The 22,865-nt window shown below is 38.7% G+C and overlaps 2 protein-coding genes across 5 annotated transcripts in view; one reads left to right on the top strand and one right to left on the bottom strand.

Annotated features, from left to right (window-relative positions):
• DCTD (dCMP deaminase) overlaps window positions 1-22,865 on the bottom strand; it is a 211,024-nt gene that overhangs the window by 128,009 nt on the left and 60,150 nt on the right. The window lies entirely within an intron of this gene.
• Window positions 1-22,865, top strand: part of WWC2 (WW and C2 domain containing 2) — a 95,399-nt gene that overhangs the window by 69,139 nt on the left and 3,395 nt on the right. For all 3 annotated transcript variants that reach the window (XM_077177391.1, XM_077177392.1, XM_077177393.1), the window contains 11 exons: window positions 2,103-2,226; window positions 3,040-3,120; window positions 3,204-3,290; window positions 6,358-6,550; window positions 8,110-8,280; window positions 8,974-9,086; window positions 10,085-10,277; window positions 12,275-12,439; window positions 14,507-14,599; window positions 15,703-15,945; window positions 21,435-21,562. In XM_077177391.1, coding sequence (XP_077033506.1) covers window positions 2,103-2,226; window positions 3,040-3,120; window positions 3,204-3,290; window positions 6,358-6,550; window positions 8,110-8,280; window positions 8,974-9,086; window positions 10,085-10,277; window positions 12,275-12,439; window positions 14,507-14,599; window positions 15,703-15,945; window positions 21,435-21,562 — 1,591 coding nt within the window. The remainder of the gene's footprint in view (window positions 1-2,102; window positions 2,227-3,039; window positions 3,121-3,203; window positions 3,291-6,357; window positions 6,551-8,109; window positions 8,281-8,973; window positions 9,087-10,084; window positions 10,278-12,274; window positions 12,440-14,506; window positions 14,600-15,702; window positions 15,946-21,434; window positions 21,563-22,865) is intronic.

Raw genomic sequence — 22,865 nt, forward strand, 5'->3', positions numbered from 1 at the left:
ATTTGCTGTTATTTTTTTAATTCTCTCAAGGAACTGTTGTAACATCTGTTGTCTAATTAGATTAGCTTACTGCAGTACTGTGGTAATTTCAAAGTTGGCCAGAGCAATGTGGCATCAGAAGAGAAAGGTATGGTGTGCTTAGTACAAGCTGGGAGGCCCCACTCTGTTTCACTGTGCAAAAAGAAAACAAGAAATTGACTGATGTCCTAATGGTCTGAACCTGTAAAATGCAAAGTTGAAAAAGCATGGAAAGGGAATCTGGGGGGAGGGGGTCTTTTTGTCCTTTGTCTTTATAGGATAGTGTAGCACAGTAGTTATTTTACTTTAGAGCCATATTATAAAAGATTGAAACAATAATTAATTTTCCTGCCTGTATTTCAGCAGCATATCCTTTCCAAATTAACAACAACTTTCAGTCTGTCTTTGCAATCTGTCTGCAGCTCAAATAGTTGGAGAACTGAATTCAAAATGGCTTGGAATTTGGGAACACTTTGGCCTATGTAAAATCAGAAATTTAAAAAAAATATATTTCTATAGGTCATTATTTTCAAAGGCATTGTGTTGTTCTCTAACATTTTTTCACTTTTTGAGGACCTCTTATTCTGGATATTGTCTGCTTGCCTTTTAAGTCTATATAAGTAGTTACGGTTTTAAAATGTAAATTCATTCAGTGATTCTTCATACTGATACTTCCCCATGTAGCACCATATGCATAATACAGTTTGTCTTTAAACTTGTATTAAAGCTGCCAAAACAAGTATTTGAATTTTGAATAGCCAGGTATTAACTAATTACACTTCAATACCTCTGGTTTCCACAGTAAAATGGGCATCATGGTGAGACTTCAGTAATTAACAGTGAGACACAGATCTGGGGTTTGTTCAGTGTTTCTACTCCAGTTTCATCCTTGAAACTGCTGTGATGCTGAATGGGAAGGTTTGAACAAACTCAGCCAGAGGCACTAAACTTGCATTCAGAATTACAGCCCACAGACTTAGGTTTTTACAGGACTACAAATCTGAATACTGCTGAATCTTAACTTGGGCATAGACAAAGACTCAAAGGTAGTACAGCTCCTATTGTCATGTAATCTGCAGTGTTCATCTGCTTCTCTGGCTGTCTCTGACTTTTCTGTACAGGTGAACCATAGAGATATTTGCTCCTCTGCGCATGTCCCTGCTGTCAGTAACCAAGTTGGAATATCTTGTAGTTCTTCCACAGTCAGTCTCTGTCATTGTCAAAGTCAATTCAGGCTGCCGTGGTAATTCCTAAGGGTAATCAATAAATCATGTCATCACCTTCACCCCTCACATGGCGAGGGGGAAGGAAAGAGCACTTCATCATCAAGGAAAAAGCATTCCTACTGCCATAAATAAAAGCACAAATGCAGCAATCAATCATCTAATCTAGAGCCTGAAATTTTAACATCTTAACAGGATGTAAAGTCATGATTCAGATGGGGATGATAATGCATACCAATATCCTCACCCCTGGCAGATAAAAGGACTGCATAGGCCCTCAGCTTGCTGTGCTGCAGAATGTGGCTTCATGGCATGACACTCACATATGAATGCAAGTTGAAGATTAAAGCTAAGTAGTCATTGAAAGGCTGTAGCAGAGAAAGTTTTTGATGATAGTAAACCAGAGGGGATTTTATTTCCAGCAGTTATATCACTGGGGAGATGATGTCTGTCAGACTTTTGAATATTTAATAAACAGTAGGCAAGCACTTGGCATGTAGCTGCAGTGTTACCACAGTGCTGAATGTGAACATGGCAAATACTGGTTTAAAGATCAGGAAAATGAGGGCTTATAATGAAGGATAATAACTAGCTCAGTGCATAAGGGTGATGATAGGAGTCTGCATCTCTGGGAAGAAGTAATAGTATATTTTCAAGTTCATCAGTCTGGTTATATCTGTAGCCAGAATATGTAGCAACAGCAGTACAGTCTCAGAATGTTTAATGATATGGAACAAAACTACTCTGTGATACTCAGCTAAGGGTCACCGCTTTCAATGTGACAACTTCCTAAGCTATGCTCATCTCTCTTTCTGACTATTCATCTCTTGGACTAGTTTTCATTCTTTTTCCTTTTTGTAGGTGGTGATTTACCAAGAAGAACAGCTGGTCATCTGCTTGAGGAGAAGACAGCTTGTGTTTCTGCTGCTGTGTCAGATGAGTCTGTAGCTGGAGATAGTGGTGTATATGAAGCTTCTGTGAAACAGTAGGTTTGAGAAATCATGGAAGTCTTTCCACCAAATATTTAAATATATCTATGATCAGTTACACAGAAGTTGTTAACCAGCCCTGCCTTTTTTAGAAATAATTTGTATTTTCAGATGGAAAGGAAGGCATATTTGCCAAACAATGAAGTTTGATCTGAGGGTTATTTTTTGTGCTTGTATAACTTGGTTGAATTGCATTAATGTACTTCTTTATAATCTTGGAGTTTTTTCCTTGCTAGAAGTGTTCCCAAGAGAAAAGCTTGATTTAAACTATGCAGGTTCTGCCATGTGACTCTATTGTCAATACTCAGAGTTATTGTTTTTACTTCTTGCTTTGTTAAGGATTTTTAAGATTGCATAGCAATTTTTTGGAATGTTTTTATTTTTAAAAAGAGGTTATAGAAAAGACATTAAAAAACTCCATTGTAATGTTGGTATTAAAATAATCCAGGTTGAGGCTTAATGTTCACTGCAGTGATCAGGATATAAGAAATATATTTGCTGTTATTTTTTGACCAGACAACTTCTATAGGATTCTTCATACTAGTTTATATAGTATTGCCTGTAATCTTCAGTAATCAGCCTCAGGCCTTTCTGAATCATTGCTGCAGTTGTCAAACTATTCCAGCAGCAACTGCCCCTAAAACAAGTACTGTTGTTGTGTAGGCTCTGAAATCCTTATTTGGAGTGCATGCTGTAATTAAATCAGCATGTTTAGGAGAATGGATATATGTTCTGTGTATGCATATTTAATAATTGCTGAAAGCTAACTATAATTTTCCAAAATTTGAGTATTTGCCTGGTTTTCCTAGACCAAATGAAACTGAGGACACTGTATATAGTGAAGATGATGCAACAACTCTAGAGGCTGCTCAGGTACAAATAGGACTCAGGTGAGTGACCAGCAAGGGGAATATTTCTGTTGATCCATAAGTGTGAATAGTAAACTTCCCTTGTGTTGTCCTTTTTTTAACAGATATGACCACAGCAATTCAAGTTTTGTGATAATCATAGTGCGGCTTAGAAACCTTCCAGCATTTCCTGTCCCCCTTGGCTCTAAGATGTAAGTCAAACAATCACTGAGAAGTAGTGTTGAGATATGAGTATAATAATAAATTCTAAAAATTCTCTAAAGGAATTGGTTGATTTATGGCTTAAAAGCACTGAAGTATATACAAAACTTTTCAAGCTGTTGTAGTATTTAGCATTGTAGTAGTTATGTAATATTTAGTATTTGCATATTCCAGCAATGCTGCAAGAATAAGATGCTATCAGGAAATTTGCACATTCCACTAAACTGGAGTAAAAACGGATTTTAAAATGGTGTTTTTTCTACTGCTTCTAAACACTCCAGCTTTGTGAGTGCAAAACAGCTATGCCATAGTTACTAAAACCATTCTTTTGATTCTTTGGCATCCTTTCAGCTCCGAATGTTGTCTTTTTGCATTTATGTGTCTTTTTGATGTAAAATGGTATTTAAAGCAGTATTTGTCTTTTAAGTGAGCTTTTAAAGGAAAGGGGTAATTTAATAAATTGCAAGAGGACAAGCACAGTCACATTGAGATACACCATCCCTAACAACTAGAGCTTGGGGGTCTGCTAAGAATTAGTTCTTGATTCGAATTGGACCAACAAAGTCTAAAAGTAAATTGCAGTTTGAATCATATGTAGAGAAAAGCCTGAATGTGTTATCACTGAGTTTCTAATCCAAAATTCTCATCTGAATAGATAAGTACAGGTTGCCTTGGGGACACTTGTACTTGAGCTTTTTGACAGACTGTAAGTTTACTTTAAACTGTTGATAAGCTTAATGAGATTGGAGTAGGATATAATCAATCCTTGAAAAATTTAGTTTTCTTGCTTGTTCTTTTCCCTTTGTATCCCATTGGCTTAAATTTGATTGGCAGATAAATAGGAAGCCACTGGATATGGAAAGGATGCATTAAGGATAGAGGCCTGGGTGCTTGCTGGATTTTTCTGTTTGTTTTTGTTAATAACAATGGTTGTTCTACTACTATCCTTCCTTCTTTGAACTAGTCTTTCCTCTGCTGACCTTCCAAGTCACTAACATTTAGCACAAGAAAACAAAGAAACCATAGAAGAATAAATTGACACAGGTGAGAGGAAAAGTAGATAATGTAGAATGGCAAAAAGATGTTCAATAACATGAAGCTAAGCCAGAGCAGGTATCTTTTCAGGAATTAAAGTGTGAGGTTGTAATTGATAGTCAAGAAGTCCTAACCTGCCGCTGCTAAAAGAGATTTGATGAAATTAAAGCTGCACAAAACAAGGAGGAAGAAGGGGCAGGGTAAAGGCAGGACCTTGCAAATAGCATTTTCCTGCCACTTGCACTTGTGTGCATGTATGTATAATCTGTACAGATTAAAAATTGGGTCTGAAAAAAGATGCTACATTATAGCTGCATTTCCTAGAACATCAGTTGGATAAATTAGTACTTTAGTGAACCTTTACGCATGGAAAAATAGATTTGACATGAGGTGTTACTGATACTGTAAAAACTGCTCACTTTTAGCCCAGGTAGAGCACAGTTGAGGGGTTACTGTGTCAGGGTCACTTCTTCATCAGTTGAGAAGTCATAGGTTTGTCACAGTAAAATCTGATTGATTGATTGACTCTTTAAATTTATTAATTAAAATGAAAGTAATCACTCGTATACAACAAAGTGAAAGAACAATTTCTTTCACTTCTTTGTTTACCCTTCATTTGGCCTGATGCCAATAAATTGGCAAACAGTTATTAAAAGAAACTTCTAATGGACCACCTTTTAAACATACTTTTGATACACTTTATCTTCTATTCCTACATCTTTTATAAATGTTTTTAATTGCTTAGTCTATTAAAATGGCTGTTTTCAGTAGACTGCCAATTGCTTACCTACCTGCATGAATACAGCAGCAGCATTACTGGAGTTACAATACGCTACCACTTCACCTCAGGACTGGCATGTCAAAATGCTGGATACCTGCTATCCAGGCTGTACATGTGAACCAAACAACCTAGATTTTGCTCTTTATTCCAAGAAATTTGGCATAATTGGGAAATAAAGATTATGCCCAAATTTAAGTAAAAAAATCATATTTCTCACAGACCTAATTTCTTTTGATTTAACTAATGTAAAATTAAGTTTTTAATAAAATTAATGAAACTCTGCACGAAGTCAGAAAATATAATAGTAGTGCTATAAATTTTGAGAGAAAAAGTATTTTCCACAATTATTTACATTGACCTACTCTTTTTTCTTGCTTTAGCCAGCTTCATTGCATTCTATTGTCCAGTGAATGCCATTTATATTTAAAGCCAGTACCAGAAACAGACTAATATATAGGCACAGAAAAGATGTTAAACTATTACTATGCTCATTTGTGTGTATGAGAAACTGTGCAATAGGTAAATAGCACATACAAATTGCATTAAAAATGTCTTTACTCTGTCAAGGTGCTGCTAAAGTGACACCTGCAAGTTAGCTAGTACAACTTTCATGCACATAATACCCATTCATATTGGTTGTATGAAATGAATGCAGCCTTGTAACAATTTTAAGTTACTCTCTGTGCTTCCATTTAGGCTTGCAAGATGCATTCTTCCAAGTTTCACTTAATGTGTTATAAATTGATCTTAAGCAGCTATGGCCCTAGCTATTTTGTTCCTTGCTCTCCTAAGTTTCCTGCTTTCTTTGGAAATCCTACTTGATTTGCTTCCTTAAAAGATTAAAAGACATCACTGCTTTTCAGTGATGCTTGCATTATTCTAAGAATTTAATTTTTACGTCCACCCCAGTTCTTCTCATTTTTTAAAATTAACATGAAGGGCATGTTTCCTGCCACCTGTGACATGATCTTCTTTGTTTACAGTACTAAACTTGGATAGAGTCAGAAACTGCTTCCACTCTTCCTACTACTACCTTGCAGGCACAAAAATTCCTTCTTGGGAAATGTTTCTGCAGGGGAGTTCCTCACTCATCTTTGTCACCTCTTTTCCATTCCACTGATAAAGTTACTGTTCCATTTTGTTGCTATGCAGTCCTTAAATTGATGGGGTGAACTTCTCCCCTGCATCACCAGCTAGTGGCAGTTTAAACAGAGGTAAAGATGTTGTTTTGTTTCTGGCAGGTATATCAGAGTAGCAGTCCTTCCATCCTCCACTGATACCAGCTGTCTGTTCCGCACTAAAGTTCATCCTGCCATGGAAACCATTTTATTCAACGAGATATTCAGAGTGGCCGTTTCTCAAGTGGCACTGCTACAGAAGACACTGAGAGTAGATGTGTGTGCTGTCAGTAGGACTCGTCGGGAAGAATGCTTGGTATGTGGTTTTATTTCTGGTGCTTTTTTGGCATGCATTTGTTTATAGTGTCCCCTCTTATTTTGATGGTCAAGGCTGCTAAAATTCCACGGCACTTGGAGACAAAGTCTGAAGCATAACTTAGTTGTTGCTATAGTACCTAGAATACTGCTTTTCTCTGAAACTTCTAGTACAGAATCTAATCCTGGATGGAAGGTATTTTGATAATTCTAACACAGAATTAATTTAATTACAGATCAATATTCCATCTTTACCATTTTATACATAAAACCCTTATAAACTTCAATGCTAGGTTTTAAAGTAAAAACAGAAGAAGAGCCACAGTAAAAAATAATGAGAGCAAGCCCTCATTATCACCATTTGTCACAAAGAACAAACTAAATTACATTTTGGACGTTATTTTAGATTATATGATGGACACCTTTTTAGTCTTTATGATCTGTTGAAATAAAAAAGCATGACATTTATAGATCAGCCCATTGGAAGCTGTCACTTTGAATGTTGTTGTTAATCGTAGTCATCACTGAATCAGTGATGCTTCATTTACTTTCAAATTGCTTTTGCATGGTCTGGTGCAACTCAAGTCTAGTTTTTCACCACGAGAGGGATTTTAGTAGCACAGTGAGATTTTTGCAGTTCCCACACACTGAAGAGATGCTGCAATCTGCTGGGGTTCATTGGCTCTTACTACTGTGAAACAGCTTCACTTTTCAGTAGTTAACTTAATTCCTGGGGAATGTGTTGGCCTTTTTCAGTATGTAAGAGTTTTCCCCTGAGGAAAGGGAAGGGCAACAGAACAAAAATGCAACCTCAGGCAGGATACAAAGGTGAAGAAAGGACTCAACAATAACAAAAACCTCCAGTGGACAAGAGTTATTCCAAAGATCAAATGAAAGAGTTGGGAGTATCATCCCCAGCAGAATGCCCTGGACAGCATGACCAGAGTCTTGGCAAGAGCTATGTGTGCAGCCCAGCAGCTGTGAAGATAATATGCTTTGCCAAAGAACAAAGGATTTTAATCTCCAAGGCACAGCCCAAACATGAGTACTTCAGAAGTTTTCCCAGAGTACCAACTCAGTGGATGCCAGCGTTTGTCCAAATGAAAGGGTTTCTTAATCTCTTTTACTGGCTTTTCATCTCCTCCTTCCCTGGTTAGAGTAACCAAGGTCATCCATTATTTGCCATATGCATGATTTTTGTGGTGGGACAGTTGAAAAATCATGTGACACTCGCTGTCCCACAAACTGGTGCTGCACAGGGTTTCATGGCTGAATGCATTAGAGCAGGTGTGTGCAGTACTGTGGTATGGTGTGGGATGTGCGTGTGGGGAGACGTTTCTGCAGATTGAAATAAGAGATGGCAGAATTGACATTTCCGTGTACTTACATTTGTCAATTTTAACTGGAAGTAGAGGGAAATAGAAAACTGTACAGTTAGAAAGGGAATTGAGGTTCATGTCAAATTTGTGCTGCCTGTTTTGCATGATGAGTACAGTAGAATGTTTTGTAGAAAACAGAACAAATTTAAATAATTTTTTTCCCTTTTCTTATTTTGTACAGGCTGGGACTCAGATCAGCCTGGCAGATTTATCACTTTCTGATGAGACCTGTACTCTGTGGTACAACCTGTTGCCTTGCAAGCAGAGTCCTGGCAAAAAACCCAAGGAAGAAAATGACGAATACATGTTTCTGTTAAGCAAGCAATCACAGTCACTGGACTCACTGGACTTGGTGAGTGATGAGCTGGCTATTACTGTGATAGCAAGAAAAAAGCCAGAGACTCCAATTGTGCCATTGCATTGTAGTTATTTGAATGTGGGAACTGCCATCCTGAAGGTCCAAGGCCCTGTTTTGCAGGCACTTTTGTCTAGAGTGACTTTGTGTGAGTAGGGCCTTCAGCTGTGATTCTTTTTAGAAAAAATGTTATTGAAGAGCTTCCTTAAGTGTGTAATTTATTTTCATATGCATACATTAAAAATTGCAATTTATTAACTGTTGAATCCGCATACTCAAAGCCATTGCATTGAACATGCTGTTTATGCAAAACATACTAACTCTTCTGGTTAAATAAGCTTTTCTGCTTTAATTCCTTCTTAAGAGAACTGCATAGAAAATGTAACTTTGAAAAGCACCCTTTTTCACCTAAGAACAGTACGATAGGGAAGATGAGAAACTACATTGAAGGATGACAGGAGCATATTTGATTGCATTGTCATTTTAAAACCAATTGTTTTTCATTGAGATTTACTCTGTATAAAAGTAATTATTCAATGTGCTATACACTGACAATTCAAACCCCTTATCCTTGTGATCTGGGGGTCATTGTGTCTGCTGACATCAGGGTGTCAGCTCTTGCAAGAGTTGTCATTTTCCTACCTGTTATGTATCATTCAACTCTGGTTTATTTTTTTTCCTTGTGAGCAGGATGCTGTGTCAGTTCTGCTGGAGAGGACATCTGCTGAGCTGGAAGCAGTAGAACAAGAGCTGGCTGAAGATGAGGAGAAGGAACAAGAGCAAAGGGCCTCTGAGGAAGACTGGTAAAAACACTTTTCCTCCCTCACTCTTCATGCCTGAATGATTCAGCTCATTCTTCCTCTTCTTAGAAAAACAAAAGGGCTGTACTTTTGGAGATCATAGATTCATAGAATGGTATGGGTTAGAAGGGATCTTTAAAGATCATCCAGTCTAATGCTGCTGCCATGGGTAGGGACACCTTCCACTAGATCAGGATGGTCAACACCCCATCCACCCTGGCATTGAAAATTTCCAAGGACAGGACATCTGTGGCTTCTCTGGACACCCTGTTCCAGTGCCTCACCACCACTGGAATTGGAGTAAAGTCTTGTTCTCTTGTATGGTCTCTTTATTCACATTCTTGTAGGTTTACAGTCTCTTGGCTGCTCTATGAACTCCTACTGCCAATGCTCCTCCATTCCATGTACATCTTCCTGTGAAACCACCTGGGTTGTGAAGCCACTGGAAGTGTACCATAATTTCAAATGTTATAGTTGCATTAACTGTAACAGGCAAGCTGTTAGATCTGAAAAGAGAACTGCTGTCTGACAAAGTCAGTGTGGGTGTGCTTCCATTGATGAGCTTGTTTTTGAAGAAAATGTGAGCTTTCCCAAGAAACAGATTTCTTGCTAAATTGCTATTTGAGGTCTGTTATTGTTCAATTTCTTAGCTGCAGTGTAGAAGAAAATACATTCTTTACTGGGGGAAAGGGGGGAGTAGCCTTTTGTTTTATGAACTTATAACAAAAGTCCTTCAACATTATTAATGTTACAGCTATTGAATAGAGTGCAGTGCTGTCATAACAACCTTGAAGGTGAACTGTAGTAGTGCTGGGTTTTGCTTAGGGCAGCAATGAAATGTGCCTTCACATGAACTTGTTGGAAGCATTTGACTGATAGTTGTTTTCCTTCTCAGGAAAATGCATGCCTTAAACATTAGTGCAGGTCTGGGCTTTCTGGTATCTTCCTCTGGTGAGCTTTTTCAGTTTCATAATAAGCCTGGGCCACTTCTGTTCATACAGGCTAGAGATGCTTACAGAGGCCTCTGATGAAATTGTGGATGAAGAGGAAGATGGCATTAAGCTGGAAGTAGAAGGTGACTGTAATGATGACCTGGGGTTACTCATGGATGCACCAGAAATGAATGAAGACAAGAACAGAGAGAACAGTGATGAGGCCCAGGAAAGCCAGCAAGCTGCTGTAATTCTAACACTGGTGAATATCTTAAAATTCACATTCCTGCAGTATCTTACTATGTCTAAAATCTATTTCTGAGAAATTAATATAGAAGTCTGCTGCATCTATGCATTTACAATTTGATGAGGCCTTTGCTGTAGCACTTGTATGTATGTACATGTACCAAAATTGGTGTGGTCACTTGTGAACTATGAAGAGGACATTGGACAGACATGCTAAGCAGGACTTGTAAGTCCAGGACAATTAACCAAGACTCTCTATCTTCACTTTTTTTGCTGTTGCATGTGGAGGACATTCAAAATACAAGAGTAGTTCAGTAGCTTCAGCTTGTGCATATTTAAAATATTTCTGCACATCTGTTTCATTGTTTCCTTTTCTTTTTTTCTGATTTGTCTGCTCAACAGGAAAAAACACATGACAAGGGTCAAGATCTTTAAGCCAATGCAGCGATTTCCTTATTTTTTCCCCTAATTTTTGGGCATGAAATACAAGAACTGTCTTAGCAGAAAAAAGGACAAAAGATTAATGAACAGAAAATTCCAAAATGTGTATTAAAACTGTGTATACTTTTGAACAATTGAGGGTACTATTGTATCCACACACTGCATAAAGCAAATTCTAATTCCATGTTCTTGGTAACTGTTGTTTTTGAAATTATATTCCACTTTCCTGAAAGCACTTTTACTAAATGTTTAGTAAACATATCCCTGATGTGGTAGAACACTCTCAGAAATAAAATTTTTAGAATCTTTCTGCATCTTAGTAAAAACATTGTTGCATATTTTAAAATCAAAAGTTCTATAAAATAACTGAAGTAAAAAGACGAAGAGTGACATCTCGTTCCTTCAACTTTGTGACAATATAAAAGTTTAACATCTCAGTGGACTTGCTGGAAACTGTAATTAACTTCCAATTAATGTGGCAAGATGCCAAATGAGCTAAGGCTGTGGTATTAAAAGGACTGACAGTCTGCTGGGTAGCAAGTAAATATAGATCAAAGCCCTAACTCGGCAAGGGGAGATGGCAAGGACGACATGTGAAGGTCAGACACGCACACAAAGTGCTTTGCTAAACCTGGGCTGGGTGGACCCAGACAATGAGTGAAAGACAGCAGTCCCCACTGCAGAGCCAGACACAGCACAGATCTCTGTAGGCCACATGCTCTCAAGGTTGCTGTTGTGCTATTTAGGTCACTGTATTTATCTCCTGCACTGTGGAAATCATGAACCTCATTAAATTACCCAAGCTGAAGAAAAAGCCCCATTGCTCATCAGTAACATTGGATGTCCAGCTGCTGCAGAGCTTGGTCTAGCCCAGCAGCCAGGATGATTGCAGCATGGAAGTAAGCACAGGCTGTGCCACCCACAGGGATGGAGCCACTTGAGGCTCCCTCTGGCACATGTGGGACAACTCTAGTAGGCAGCAGGCTGTGCTGAGGGACAGCAGCCAGCAGTGTCTTTTCCCTGGGTTCACAAGGCTGGTGAGGCTCTAGAGATTGCATAAAGCAGTCCTGCTGCTGAGGCCTGGGGATGTATGGCAGTATGTCTGGAAGGACCTGGGCAGTGTAACTTTTCCAGCTGCCCCCTTTCAGTGTGCACAGGCACCATCTCTGGCATGGCAGAACCTTGCTCTTCTGCAAATACCAAACAAAGTAAATATAAATGTGCAATAATCATAATGTCTGCAAATGGCAAAGAAAACATTACTTGTACTGTGTTTGCATCAAACCTTCTGCCAAGCAGCAAAGCAGCAAAGGCCTTTCTGCAAAAGCTCCAGCTTTACTGGCTACAAAGAGTACCTTCAAAGCCTCTCCATGCACTCTTAAGCCTCTTGGGAATTTTGCATTTCTTTACTTAGAATAGCTTCTCTGTAAATGCACAGGGCTTTTTGCCGCTGGTCTTTTTCCATCCACCACAAGGTAATGAGAAAGCTTGTGAAGTCTGAAAGCACAGAAACTATGTGGGGGCATGTATCTGGTTATAGTAAGTCTTATCCATTAAATTCCTCCTTCACAGGTTGATAAAGAGACTAACACTGAGGAATTGGTTAACGAGAACACAGCAGTCCGGCCCAAGGACAGAGCCAGCTGGAGCTGCAGACAGCGTCCCTTTGTCAGGAACAGCATGATAGTGCGCTCCCAAACCTTCTCTCCAGGCCAGCGGAACCAATACATCTGCAGGGTAAGAGCAGAGGCATTTGGGATGAAGAGCTATTAACCAAAGAGTCATTTAACTTCTTGGGAGTGAAGCATTAGTGACACTGAGTCATGTACTGCTTTTCCCTGCAAGAGGCAGAGCCTGTGCTTTCTCTAGAGTCCTTCCCTATCTGAGCTGATGTATAGTAGAATTGACTTTCAGCAGAGTTGCATACTCTTGCAAAACACCTCTGCTAGGGCAAAAATACATCCTATTGGAGAGAAATAACACAGATGCCTGTGCTGGCTCTCTGCAAAAAGTGTTTCCCTGCACGTCAGCAACTCCAGCACTCTCGCAGCAAAACAATTTGTTACAACATGAAATAGAATTCACTGTAAAATGCCATTGCATTACCATATTTTAATAATGCAGCCATTTAAGGGTAACAGTGTGGAAAGAGCTCAGTCATCAATTTTAAATCTCGCTTTGTATCTCAACTGGTTTTAAACCTAGGCAGCCCAAATCCTGCTGTAATTGCATCTTTGAAAGATGTGCAAGCGCTGCCTCGGGGCTGGGTTTTAAACATGGCTTTGGCAGCTAAGTTCTCCAGTCTCTCTAGATCTATGGTAGCATGGAAAAAGAAAAAAAGATTTAAATTGTGAGTCTTGCTACTGCTAAACTAACTATGAAAATAATGAGTTACAAGATATAAGCATGAACTCCCAGCTCTATAGATTTTAATCACAGATACCATAGAAAAGGCAGTTTATTTTCATCTTTAGTTTCTACAGGTTATTCATACAAGTATGTTTCTTTAAAAAAAGTGATACCTATGCTTTAATTCCCCAGTTCAGTTAGAGGCATTTGCCTTAATCATTTGGGAATGTTAATGTTCATCACTTCTCTGTGATTCTCACTGGCAAAAAAAAGGAACATGTTTGAAGATATATCTTTTGAAGTGTCAGAAACAGTTGTTGCCCACTGCGGGGGTCTCCAGAGTGGGCACTGTAGCTGCATCCTAGTTCACAAAGAAGGCTGGAGAGCTGGGGTGTCCCCAGTCCCAGTCCCCAGCTTGTACCACAGGCATATCCAGCCTTCCTTGCATTATGATGCTGTAGGGGAGGAAAGCGCCTGTTGGATACACTCTGGTGAAGTGCCAGCTGCTCTCTAATCAGAAGAGATAGCCTGGCTTTAAGAGAGCACCTCTGATGTTACAGAAAACAGATCTTTGAGGCCTAATGGACAGAACTAAAGTCTGTTGATGCTTTGGAAAATGTCCCTTGAAAAGTGCCTAAAGAACATCAGTGGCGATGGCCGCTTCTCTGTATCAAGGAGTGAGCTCCCAGTAATGGCTCATGGTGAAAAGACAGATTTGTCTCTCAAGAGGTGTACTGTATATTGCAAGTGGTTGTATTTCTGACCCCAGCTCCCAATCAGCCTTGTGTAAGCACACTTTAGGGCCCTGCCTTTGCTTACTGAAATGTTAGCAGAAGGATTCCTTTTCTTGTCCTCTCCTGAAGAGTTGAAATACATATTCTGCAGAGGGATGCTTCCGACCACCTACTGATGCTGATGCACCTAACAATCATTCTGCATTGATGTGTATGAAATAATGCTAAAGTTATGAAGAAGCTACCGCTGAGCTGTGGCACATGATTTTAAGAAGAAGACAGTGCTTCTGAAGGAAGCTGTAGGCACACTTTTGCTTGTTGCAATTAATAACAATACAAAAATACTGCTTGTTGGACAGGTGTATGTCTACAGTAATTTACTTTCCCTGTAGTAAGTTTGTTAAAAGCCTGCCCCAGGTAAGCAAAATCCATAGTTTGTATCTGCAGCCAGACAATGATTTACCAGTACTTAATAACCATGGTTACCTTCCTTGAATTCCTAGAGAGACTCACTATTCATTCAGTAAGATCAATGGTTGTCCTGGTATAGGATTGTAATTTTAGAGTAGATGCTTATTCTAGTTGCAAACTTGTTAACTTTATAGCAAGAATATGACTTTACATGTATGTAAAGGCTGAGGTTCCCTGACTGGTTCTACCAGTGCAGGTGTATTTACATCTGGAGGTGCTTTATGTCTGTTTGTTCTGTACGTTTTGGCAGCTGAATCGCAGCGACAGTGACAGCTCCACGCTGGCCAAGAAATCTCTGTTTGTGAGAAACGCCACAGAACGACGGAGCCTGAGAGTTAAACGGGTATGTGCTGTTACCTGCACATGGTTTGCAGTGAACTATGGGGACACTGGGAATATCAAATGGCATAGAGGATACCCTTTATTTCAAGTATTTCAGCAAAAGCAACACAAGTACCATGATTCTGTCCTGTAGTTTCATATTGAAATATCAACATATTGGTCTCAGTCCAATGTCAGCTCCCCTCCAACAAAGCCTGTGTTGTTTTAGTTGTGGCTGAAGCAGGGAGACACTGATGCTCAGCATCATGGCATTTCTTGTTGAACTTAAGTTACTGTCAAAAGGGATCTGTGTTAAAGAATGTGACACAAGGTGGCCTATGCTGCACAAAAGTCAACACCAGCAGTATACATCTTGAGCAAATTTTGGTGAAGATTTCAAGGATTTAGATGCCCTTTTAAAGGGAATTGATGCTCCACCAAAAGTATTCAAGTAGCAAAAGGATTGAACGACAAGAGAGCAAGAATGAGAGAGAGAGACAAGAGAGCAATTTCTTGCATTAAATTAATTCTTACATGAATTTAGAGAGTTATATTTTAATCTTAATTGTAACTAGAAAAATAGTCCTTTAGAAGCCTTGTTACCAGGAAGCAGGATACATTTTGTATAAGAAAGAAAAGTCTGGGATACTGAATAGTCCGAGATGGCTTCTCCCGCCTGACTTACTCATGCAGAAAGTCACAGTGAAAGGACAGTAAATAATGTGAAATATGCTGAAGAAGTGCATGTTTACAGAGTTTGTAACATTATGTGTTCAGTTAGGCCTTGAAAAGGCAAATATTTACAAAAATAAATAATGTAGTTGACATCTGTAGGGAATTCTGTGTAGTGTTCGGTCTCCCAGCAGTGTCATCCCAGGGATCAGAATGGGTTTTTTGTTTTTAACCTTAAATATATCATGTGCACTTGGTTGGAGCATTTATTTTTAGCTAGCGACTACAGAAAAATTCCAGGATAGGTGAATTTTTTTATTTCAGAAAAAAAGACTGGTAAACCTCCTCTTTCCCCCCCCAGAATATTTGAGCTTTTCTGACTGCAGTATGTCAAGCTCTCCACCAGCCTCTCTAGGTATTAATTGTTACTGTTCTGTCTCCCAAACGACTCAGCCCGTTTGCCAGCCCATGCTGCGGAGAGCTGCGCAAGAGTGCCCCGCGCGCACTTCCCTGGACTTGGAGCTGGACCTCCAGGTGTCGCGCACGAGACAGAATCGTCTGAACGACGAGCTCCAGGCCTTAAGGGACCTGAAACAAAAGCTTGAGGAAATGAAAGGCAGAGGAGAGGCAGACCTTCCTCTGTGTTTGCTAGAGGATGAACGTTTCCAGAAACTCTTGAAACAAGCTGAAAAACAGGTATGAGCAGCATTCACATATATATAAGTATGCCTCTACCTTTGATATAAATTTGTTAAAGAATTTGCTCAATGATGTTAAAAGGTTTTCACAGAAGCTCACATTTGATTAATTACATCTCTGAATTACATAGTGTAAACTGTTTCTTTATTGATCAATACTACAACATTAAACGTAGAATTTGAGGTAACATTTTCCTAGTGCCCTCTAAATACTTTGATAAGTCACATTAGAAACTCTAGTATTTGGAGTAGTAGTTATGGTTGGTGTAGTAAAATAGCATTTACTTAAAACTTAATTTAGAATTCTCACATCCTAGCCATGCTTTTACATACTTGCATGTGCTTTCTGTCCCTCAGCATCAGTTGCTTTGCAGTCTGCACAGAACTTGTAGCCAAAAGATGCTTGTAACAGGTAGGACTTAGAGGAATTACCACTATTCAGAGTGGTAGGGGCATGGAGAAAAGGCAGTGGCTCATTTCTTCATGCAGGACATACTTGTTGTCGTTTTGGCAAAGGAAAGCCAAATGCTGTTTTCTACGTGATGGTCTCTCAAACAATACAAGTATATATGCACTGCCATAAGGTGGCATGTCCCCACATGATTAAAAGACAAGAAACAGAATAGAAGAATGAGATGCAACAGTGAGAAGTTAGAATGTGGAAAATTCCAACAAGATACATTAATAAGTTAGATGTTGTGGGGCTTTTATTATGTTTTTTGGGAGGTTGTTTGGAGATGGAGATCATCGACTGGAGTAGGTACCTAGAGAGGTTGTTGGAGGAGTTAAAAACCCAACCAAGTAAAAAAAGTAAAACAAACCCACACAACCTGCACAGCTGGAGGTATTCTAAACCTAACTGGTCAAGACCCTGACTACTTTGGTATCATCTACTGTGAGCAGGAGGTTGGAGTAGACACCTTCTGGAGCCCCCTTCCCATCCATCTGTAAATGTCCATCAGTTTTCAATGAGGGGAGGTTGTGAGTGACAGCCAGGAAGGATCTGTGCTCCTTAGCTCTTTATGGTTGATAGAGACTTGAGCTTTGATACACCAGGTTATTCAGAGTTGTAAAAATGGAACATTTTAACAAGGTGCAGAGGCCCTCCTCATATGTAAGCAATAGTTGTTTGTTTTGTTGTTTTTTAAAGCTAAATGTCAGTAAATAGCCTTGTGTAGAAGAGGAAAGGATGATCCTAATATTTACATTTACAAAGCTGAGCTCTTTGTTAGGAAATGTTAGGAATGAGGTACTCCACAAATGAGAGACAAAACATAAACAAAAACATCACAGGATCAGCAGATGTCAAAAAGCAAATATGACAGGAATTGCTAAGAAAAATACTTGGAACAAAACATATCATTGCCTTAAGGTCTAAATATTATTATGCCTGTACCATAAACATAGTTCATTTTTGGTTTCCCTTTTCAAAGAGGATGATAAAATTGCAGAGAGTCAACAAGGAGGATGGTCAAGGGAGGAAACAATTTCTGTGTAAGGAACAGCTAAGTAGCTACAACTGAAGTCCATGCAACCATGAGTGAGGTGGAAGAGAGCAATTAATCATGGTCTTGTATTCACTGAGAAGTAGAAAATTGAACAGGTGGCAGGTAAAATGCAAGCAAACATAGCATGACATTCAAAAACTGTAAAAATGTTTTCAATAAAACATTGAATGCTGCAAATTTCAAAAAATTAGGTTCAAAAAATTATTAATTTATGGATTGGCCAAATTCACAGTAGAAAAATGCATGTAATGGCACCACATATTTCCTTAAGTCCTTGACTGATACCTTAGGAAATAAAACTTCTCCCCAGCATGCTCTCCCAATTCTACATTTATGTCCTGTTGTGTCTTCTGGTCCCACTTTTTGGTATCTACTGTTGGTTATAGTTAGTGTAGTACTACAATTACTATAAAACACTAGCAGAGTTTAGGGTAAACATTGATGAGTGTTCTGAAAAACACTGGGCAAAATGGGGGAAGATAGTGTAGTGTTTAAACTTAGTGTAACTGTATTGGTTTTTTACCGTTATATTCATTTGATCCAAGTTTTAACTCATAAAAATAGTAACTTATAGAAAAGAAGCATAGCTAAATTTATGTGGAATTTAATAGTTTATATCTAATACTGGATGCAGGACAGAAATTATATTTTCTGAGTGTTTAATTTAAAACTACTCCCATTCTAAAACTGTTCCCTCTAGAACAGAGTATGCCTCTGCAACATTTCATATTATGAATCCTTTGGATTTGTGCTTTATTTCAGCTGGCTCTTCCAAGGCAGGAGGTAGGTTTGTCACATTTTTATGGTTCGTGTCAGTGATCAACATCATTACACTCACTGGTGAACAATAAGGGTAATAATACACATTCCTAAAATATATGCGGGCAGTAGCACAGCATTTAAGTCCTCCTTCCCAAGGTAAAAGTCAGAACAGTGATCACGGTCACTCCACCTCTTTGAAGAGTGCTTACAAAGTTTCTAGAAATATTTCTACCCTTAAAATCACTGCAGCCTTCCCCTGCGGAGCAAAACAACCCTGAGAGCGCTGTACTGTGTTGTCAGTGTTTCCCCTTGGGTTAGCAAAACACAGCAGCCTAGAGAACATTGTCATAGATTATTTCTTAGATCCTGCAGGCATTATAATGGCACAGACTAATGCAGCAGCTGGAAACACCAGAGAAATTGAGAGAGTCCCGAGTGAAAAATGAAACCACTGATGTGGGGGATGTTAAAAATCAGTGGCTGCTTGCTAGCACGCAGTTAGTTACTCTGCTTGAAGCCAGATCCACAGACTCCATACCTTCCCTCTCATTCCTTCCACCCCTCCCTAAGTGCAGCAAGTATGTAATGCCCACTAATACCTGCAGATCAGAAAACAGAGATAATTCTGTGCACCAGAAGCATTTTCTCTTGCTTAGATTGGATATTTGTGAGAAATCATACAGGGTTTCAAAGTTTGAGTCCTAAATACTCATACAAGTAAGTTTACAGACACCTAGTGTCCTCTAAATACTATTGCTGTTTATATCCAAAAAAGATTCTTGTAAATATCTTCTTTATTTCTTTTTAGTACATCATTTATGTTGAGGGAATATGTAACTATGTCATTAATACCAATATTTTGGTATTTGTGTCTTTGTCCCAATGATTTGGTGTTTAGCACAGTTAGTTTTTCTTTGGATTCTGTTTTTTCTATATAAAACCCACAGAAGAACAAGACAGGAAATAGCATTTCAGCTCTAATTTTGATAGTGGTTCTTCTTTGTCATCTTAAACTAACTTAAGCTTAAGCTAATCCCAGATAGAGGGATTCCTATCTGACACTTACATTTGGTAGATAAGTGTTGTGAATGAGTGTTTTCAGGTCACTTAAAGAATCTGAGATCATACTGTTGCCAGGGTGGGGGCAGGGGGTACATCACAAAATGTGCCAGATTTTAGGACTTATTGAATGTCTGGCCCTTGTATTAGTGTGATTTTCTGTATTTTATATAAAGCACTCAAAGAACATAATGTAAATATAAACATTATGGTTATGTACATACCTTCTCATATGCATATTACTAGAGACATTGGGCTGAAATCCAGGTTTCTCATAAAGCATACTTAAAAAATAAATGGATTCAAAAATGAAAAAAGGATATATGGTAATAGAGAGTATGAAAACAAGTCATCTATGCTCTTAAACATGAAATGCTGTAATCACAAGAATCTCATGTATAGTTAGGGAAGGATAAATTAGAAAATTTTGAAATATTTATGTTTAGTGCTTTGATGGTAAATATTAATTAGGGGAGCTGGTAAATCATATGACCAGTGACATACGTGAAATTAATTAGGACCTTACCAGTTGTAGATTGCAAATTTATGTTCACTAACTAATAAAGAAAACAATACTTATAGATTAATTTCTTTTTAAAATCAAAGCTATTTTGGAGTTGGGGACTGAAGAAGTTAACAGCAGTACAAGCTGACTGAATTTTGAGTGAGTTTTTTGAAAGGGTGGTTGTCTTTCATGTAAAACACTTTCATATAGAAACCAGAGTGCGTTTCAACAGACAGAGGGTACCACTATCCTGCTGTGAGCAGCTTTCTTATAACTACCCAGTATGAAACTGATAGTGTGGACTAGCTCTTTTGAATTAGTTGGTTTTGTTGTTTAGGAGTCTACTGGGTTGAATTCAGAACTGGGACATGAACTTCTAAGTCACAAACTAGCTTTGAAGATTGCTGTTTCAGCCTTGCAAATGTGTTTTAATTTGAGGTAATGAACAGCATTTTCAAGTCTCTAAAGAATCAAAAATTAAAGTCTCTGCAACTTTATAGCTGTTTAAGAATGTGAACTGCTTCTATTGAATTTTAATGGCTGACAAAATTCAAAATACAATAAATAACATTTGTTTGACAGCCTCTGCAGTCTAGAAGAGCACTGCCCATGCCATGCACCCCAGATGTGATGTGGGCAAAAATGCATTTGTTACAGAACTCACCTGTGTAGGAATGGGGGTCATTTATCTAAGAATTTCAGGTGACTGCCCACCTAAAAAGAGTCACTGTTCAAATTATTGGATATTCAGAATATATATTGATTTATATATATTGATATTCAGAAACCCTTGATAAAGTTTTAAGGCCAAAGCACAGCTATTAATAGCAGTCTTGTTGCTAAAATGGTGGATGGCACAGCTGAAGCTGTCCTGTTGATGCTTAGTAAAGACATAAGTAATAGAGCTGGCAATATTGAGGTACAGAAATTCAGTCACTTACTGTGGGGTATATAGCTGCTCAGCGGTGCTCACAAAGGACCTTTGATCTCTTGTTACCACTGGTGTTCTGTTCACTTGCCTTGGCTTTTACATCTCTACAATGCAAATGAAAGAAGTGAGTCTCATGCAAAATCGGTACTATGTCATGACTAAAGTCATAAAAGTTCATGTTCCTTGCTAACATGGTCAACAAAACCTGAAAATGTGTTTTGAGAGCACGCCTTCCCTATTTTTTCTGTCCGTCACTTTAGAGTAGGTATAGGCAACTTTCCTGAGAGCTTTTTTCAGGAAATAGAAGTATTTTATATGGGAAGAGAATCAGTGGCTTTCAGTTCTAAAAAGATGCTTGGATAGATAACTTGTGCTCATACAATATTAGGTATCATCTAACTACAGCTCTAAGAAATATCAGAATTTACAAAACCTAGTAGCCACCTGTGATGGCACAGAACTTGCTCTATTTATTTTTTTAGGAAAAGCCCCATTGGTTTATTTCACAGCCATGGTTTAGGCTTGTGATGTCAGTCTTTTATCTTGCTGACCTTTTATATAGAGATTATTATAGATTCATTTAGGCTGGAAAAGACCTTTAATAGCATTAACAGTAAACATGACACTGCCAAGTGTTTTGCTCAACACAGAAGCATCTCTCATTTCTTTGAAATGAATAGTTGTTCATTATCAGCAAAATACAGTTGTTTTTCTTGATACAGGCTGAACAGTCAAAAGAAGAGCAGAAACAAGGTTTAAGTGCTGAGAAATTGATGAGGAAGGCTTCTAAGGATGTGTGCCGGCTACGGGAGCAGAGCCAGAAAGTGCCACTGCAGGTGCAGTCATTCAGGTATGGCCTGTTCTGCTTTTCATGCCTTTTTTAATGTAGTGAAGTAACATGAACTGTTTCTAGGTATAACCAGACATGCTCTGTAGTATTAGTAAAAAGTCCACATGGCTTTGACTTGCCAGAAACATCACAGATTTCTAACATGGTTCTAAGTTGGAGTTTCAGAGGGCCAGGCTTCGGTGACCTGCTCATGTGGCAGTTCAGAGGTGGCAAGGAAGCTGAGTGGAGTGTCATACCCTGTGTGACATCTGCTGTAGGCAGGCACGGAGTGTCACACACTGTGTGACATCTGCTATAGGCAGCCACGTGTGTGGCTCTTGCTGTAGCTCACCTCACCCCCATCAGGTTGACTGTGGGCTTTTAAATCATGGGAGTTCTTCCAGTGATGGCAAGGGCCTGAAACAAATGGCCACTCAATGAGAAGTAGGACAGGATACAGCTGATCAGGAAACTTATTAACCACTACTTGTGCCTTGCTCAAGACTTAGTATTTAAGAAAGATCTTGAATCCCTCCTCTGTTTTGTTTCCCTTCTCTTTTTGGTTGTGAAGCAACCAATTACTTGAAGCAATTAATGAAGTGTTCTTGCTTAGCATAAGACAGAATGAGTACTATTTATCTTAAACCTTAATCCTCACTGGTCTAAATTCCTAAAAGACCGGCCAGTAAGTGGTAGGACTTGCAGCCTGGAGGCCACACTTAAATATAAAAAGAAATATACATCTATTGATTGAAAAATGCAATGTTTCAATGCTTGCTCTTGCACATAGAAACAGTACTGCAAGTTAATTTGGTTTGTTTTGTTAGTTACCACACATTTTTCGAGTTTGAATTTTGGATTCCTTTATAGGAAATTTAAGTCAGCTGCTGAGACTTCTTTCCCTTTTTTTAACCTTATTTTGTGAGCTGTTGGAGAAATCCAAAAGCAAGTAGGGACCTGTGAGGCAGCATGTATTGCAAACCATAGCTGTAAGTGATGCAGAACCAAAGCAAGAGAGAAAGGAAAGGGGTTCCTCAGCTAAGATGTATTACAGCTGAGTAATTTATCTTCAGCTTGAAATTCAAAGCATCCTGAAGATTTCACTTTTTGTGCATATCTTGAGAAAGGGTTTTGGTCAGTGCTGGTCATTTAAGCATCATCACAGACTGCTGCCTAAATCTACAGGAATGTGTAATAGTGCCTAAAACCCATTCCCCTGCAAGAAGGATATCAAAAGGCTCTATTTTCCTTTATTTTCTAGTCACCACACAACTAAGAAGAGAAAGCCAGTTTAGGTTGATTTTGCTCTGAGCTACTGTTTTTC

Source organism: Agelaius phoeniceus, chromosome 4 (genome assembly GCF_051311805.1).
Source record: "Agelaius phoeniceus isolate bAgePho1 chromosome 4, bAgePho1.hap1, whole genome shotgun sequence".
NCBI classification, from domain to species: Eukaryota; Metazoa; Chordata; class Aves; order Passeriformes; family Icteridae; genus Agelaius; species Agelaius phoeniceus.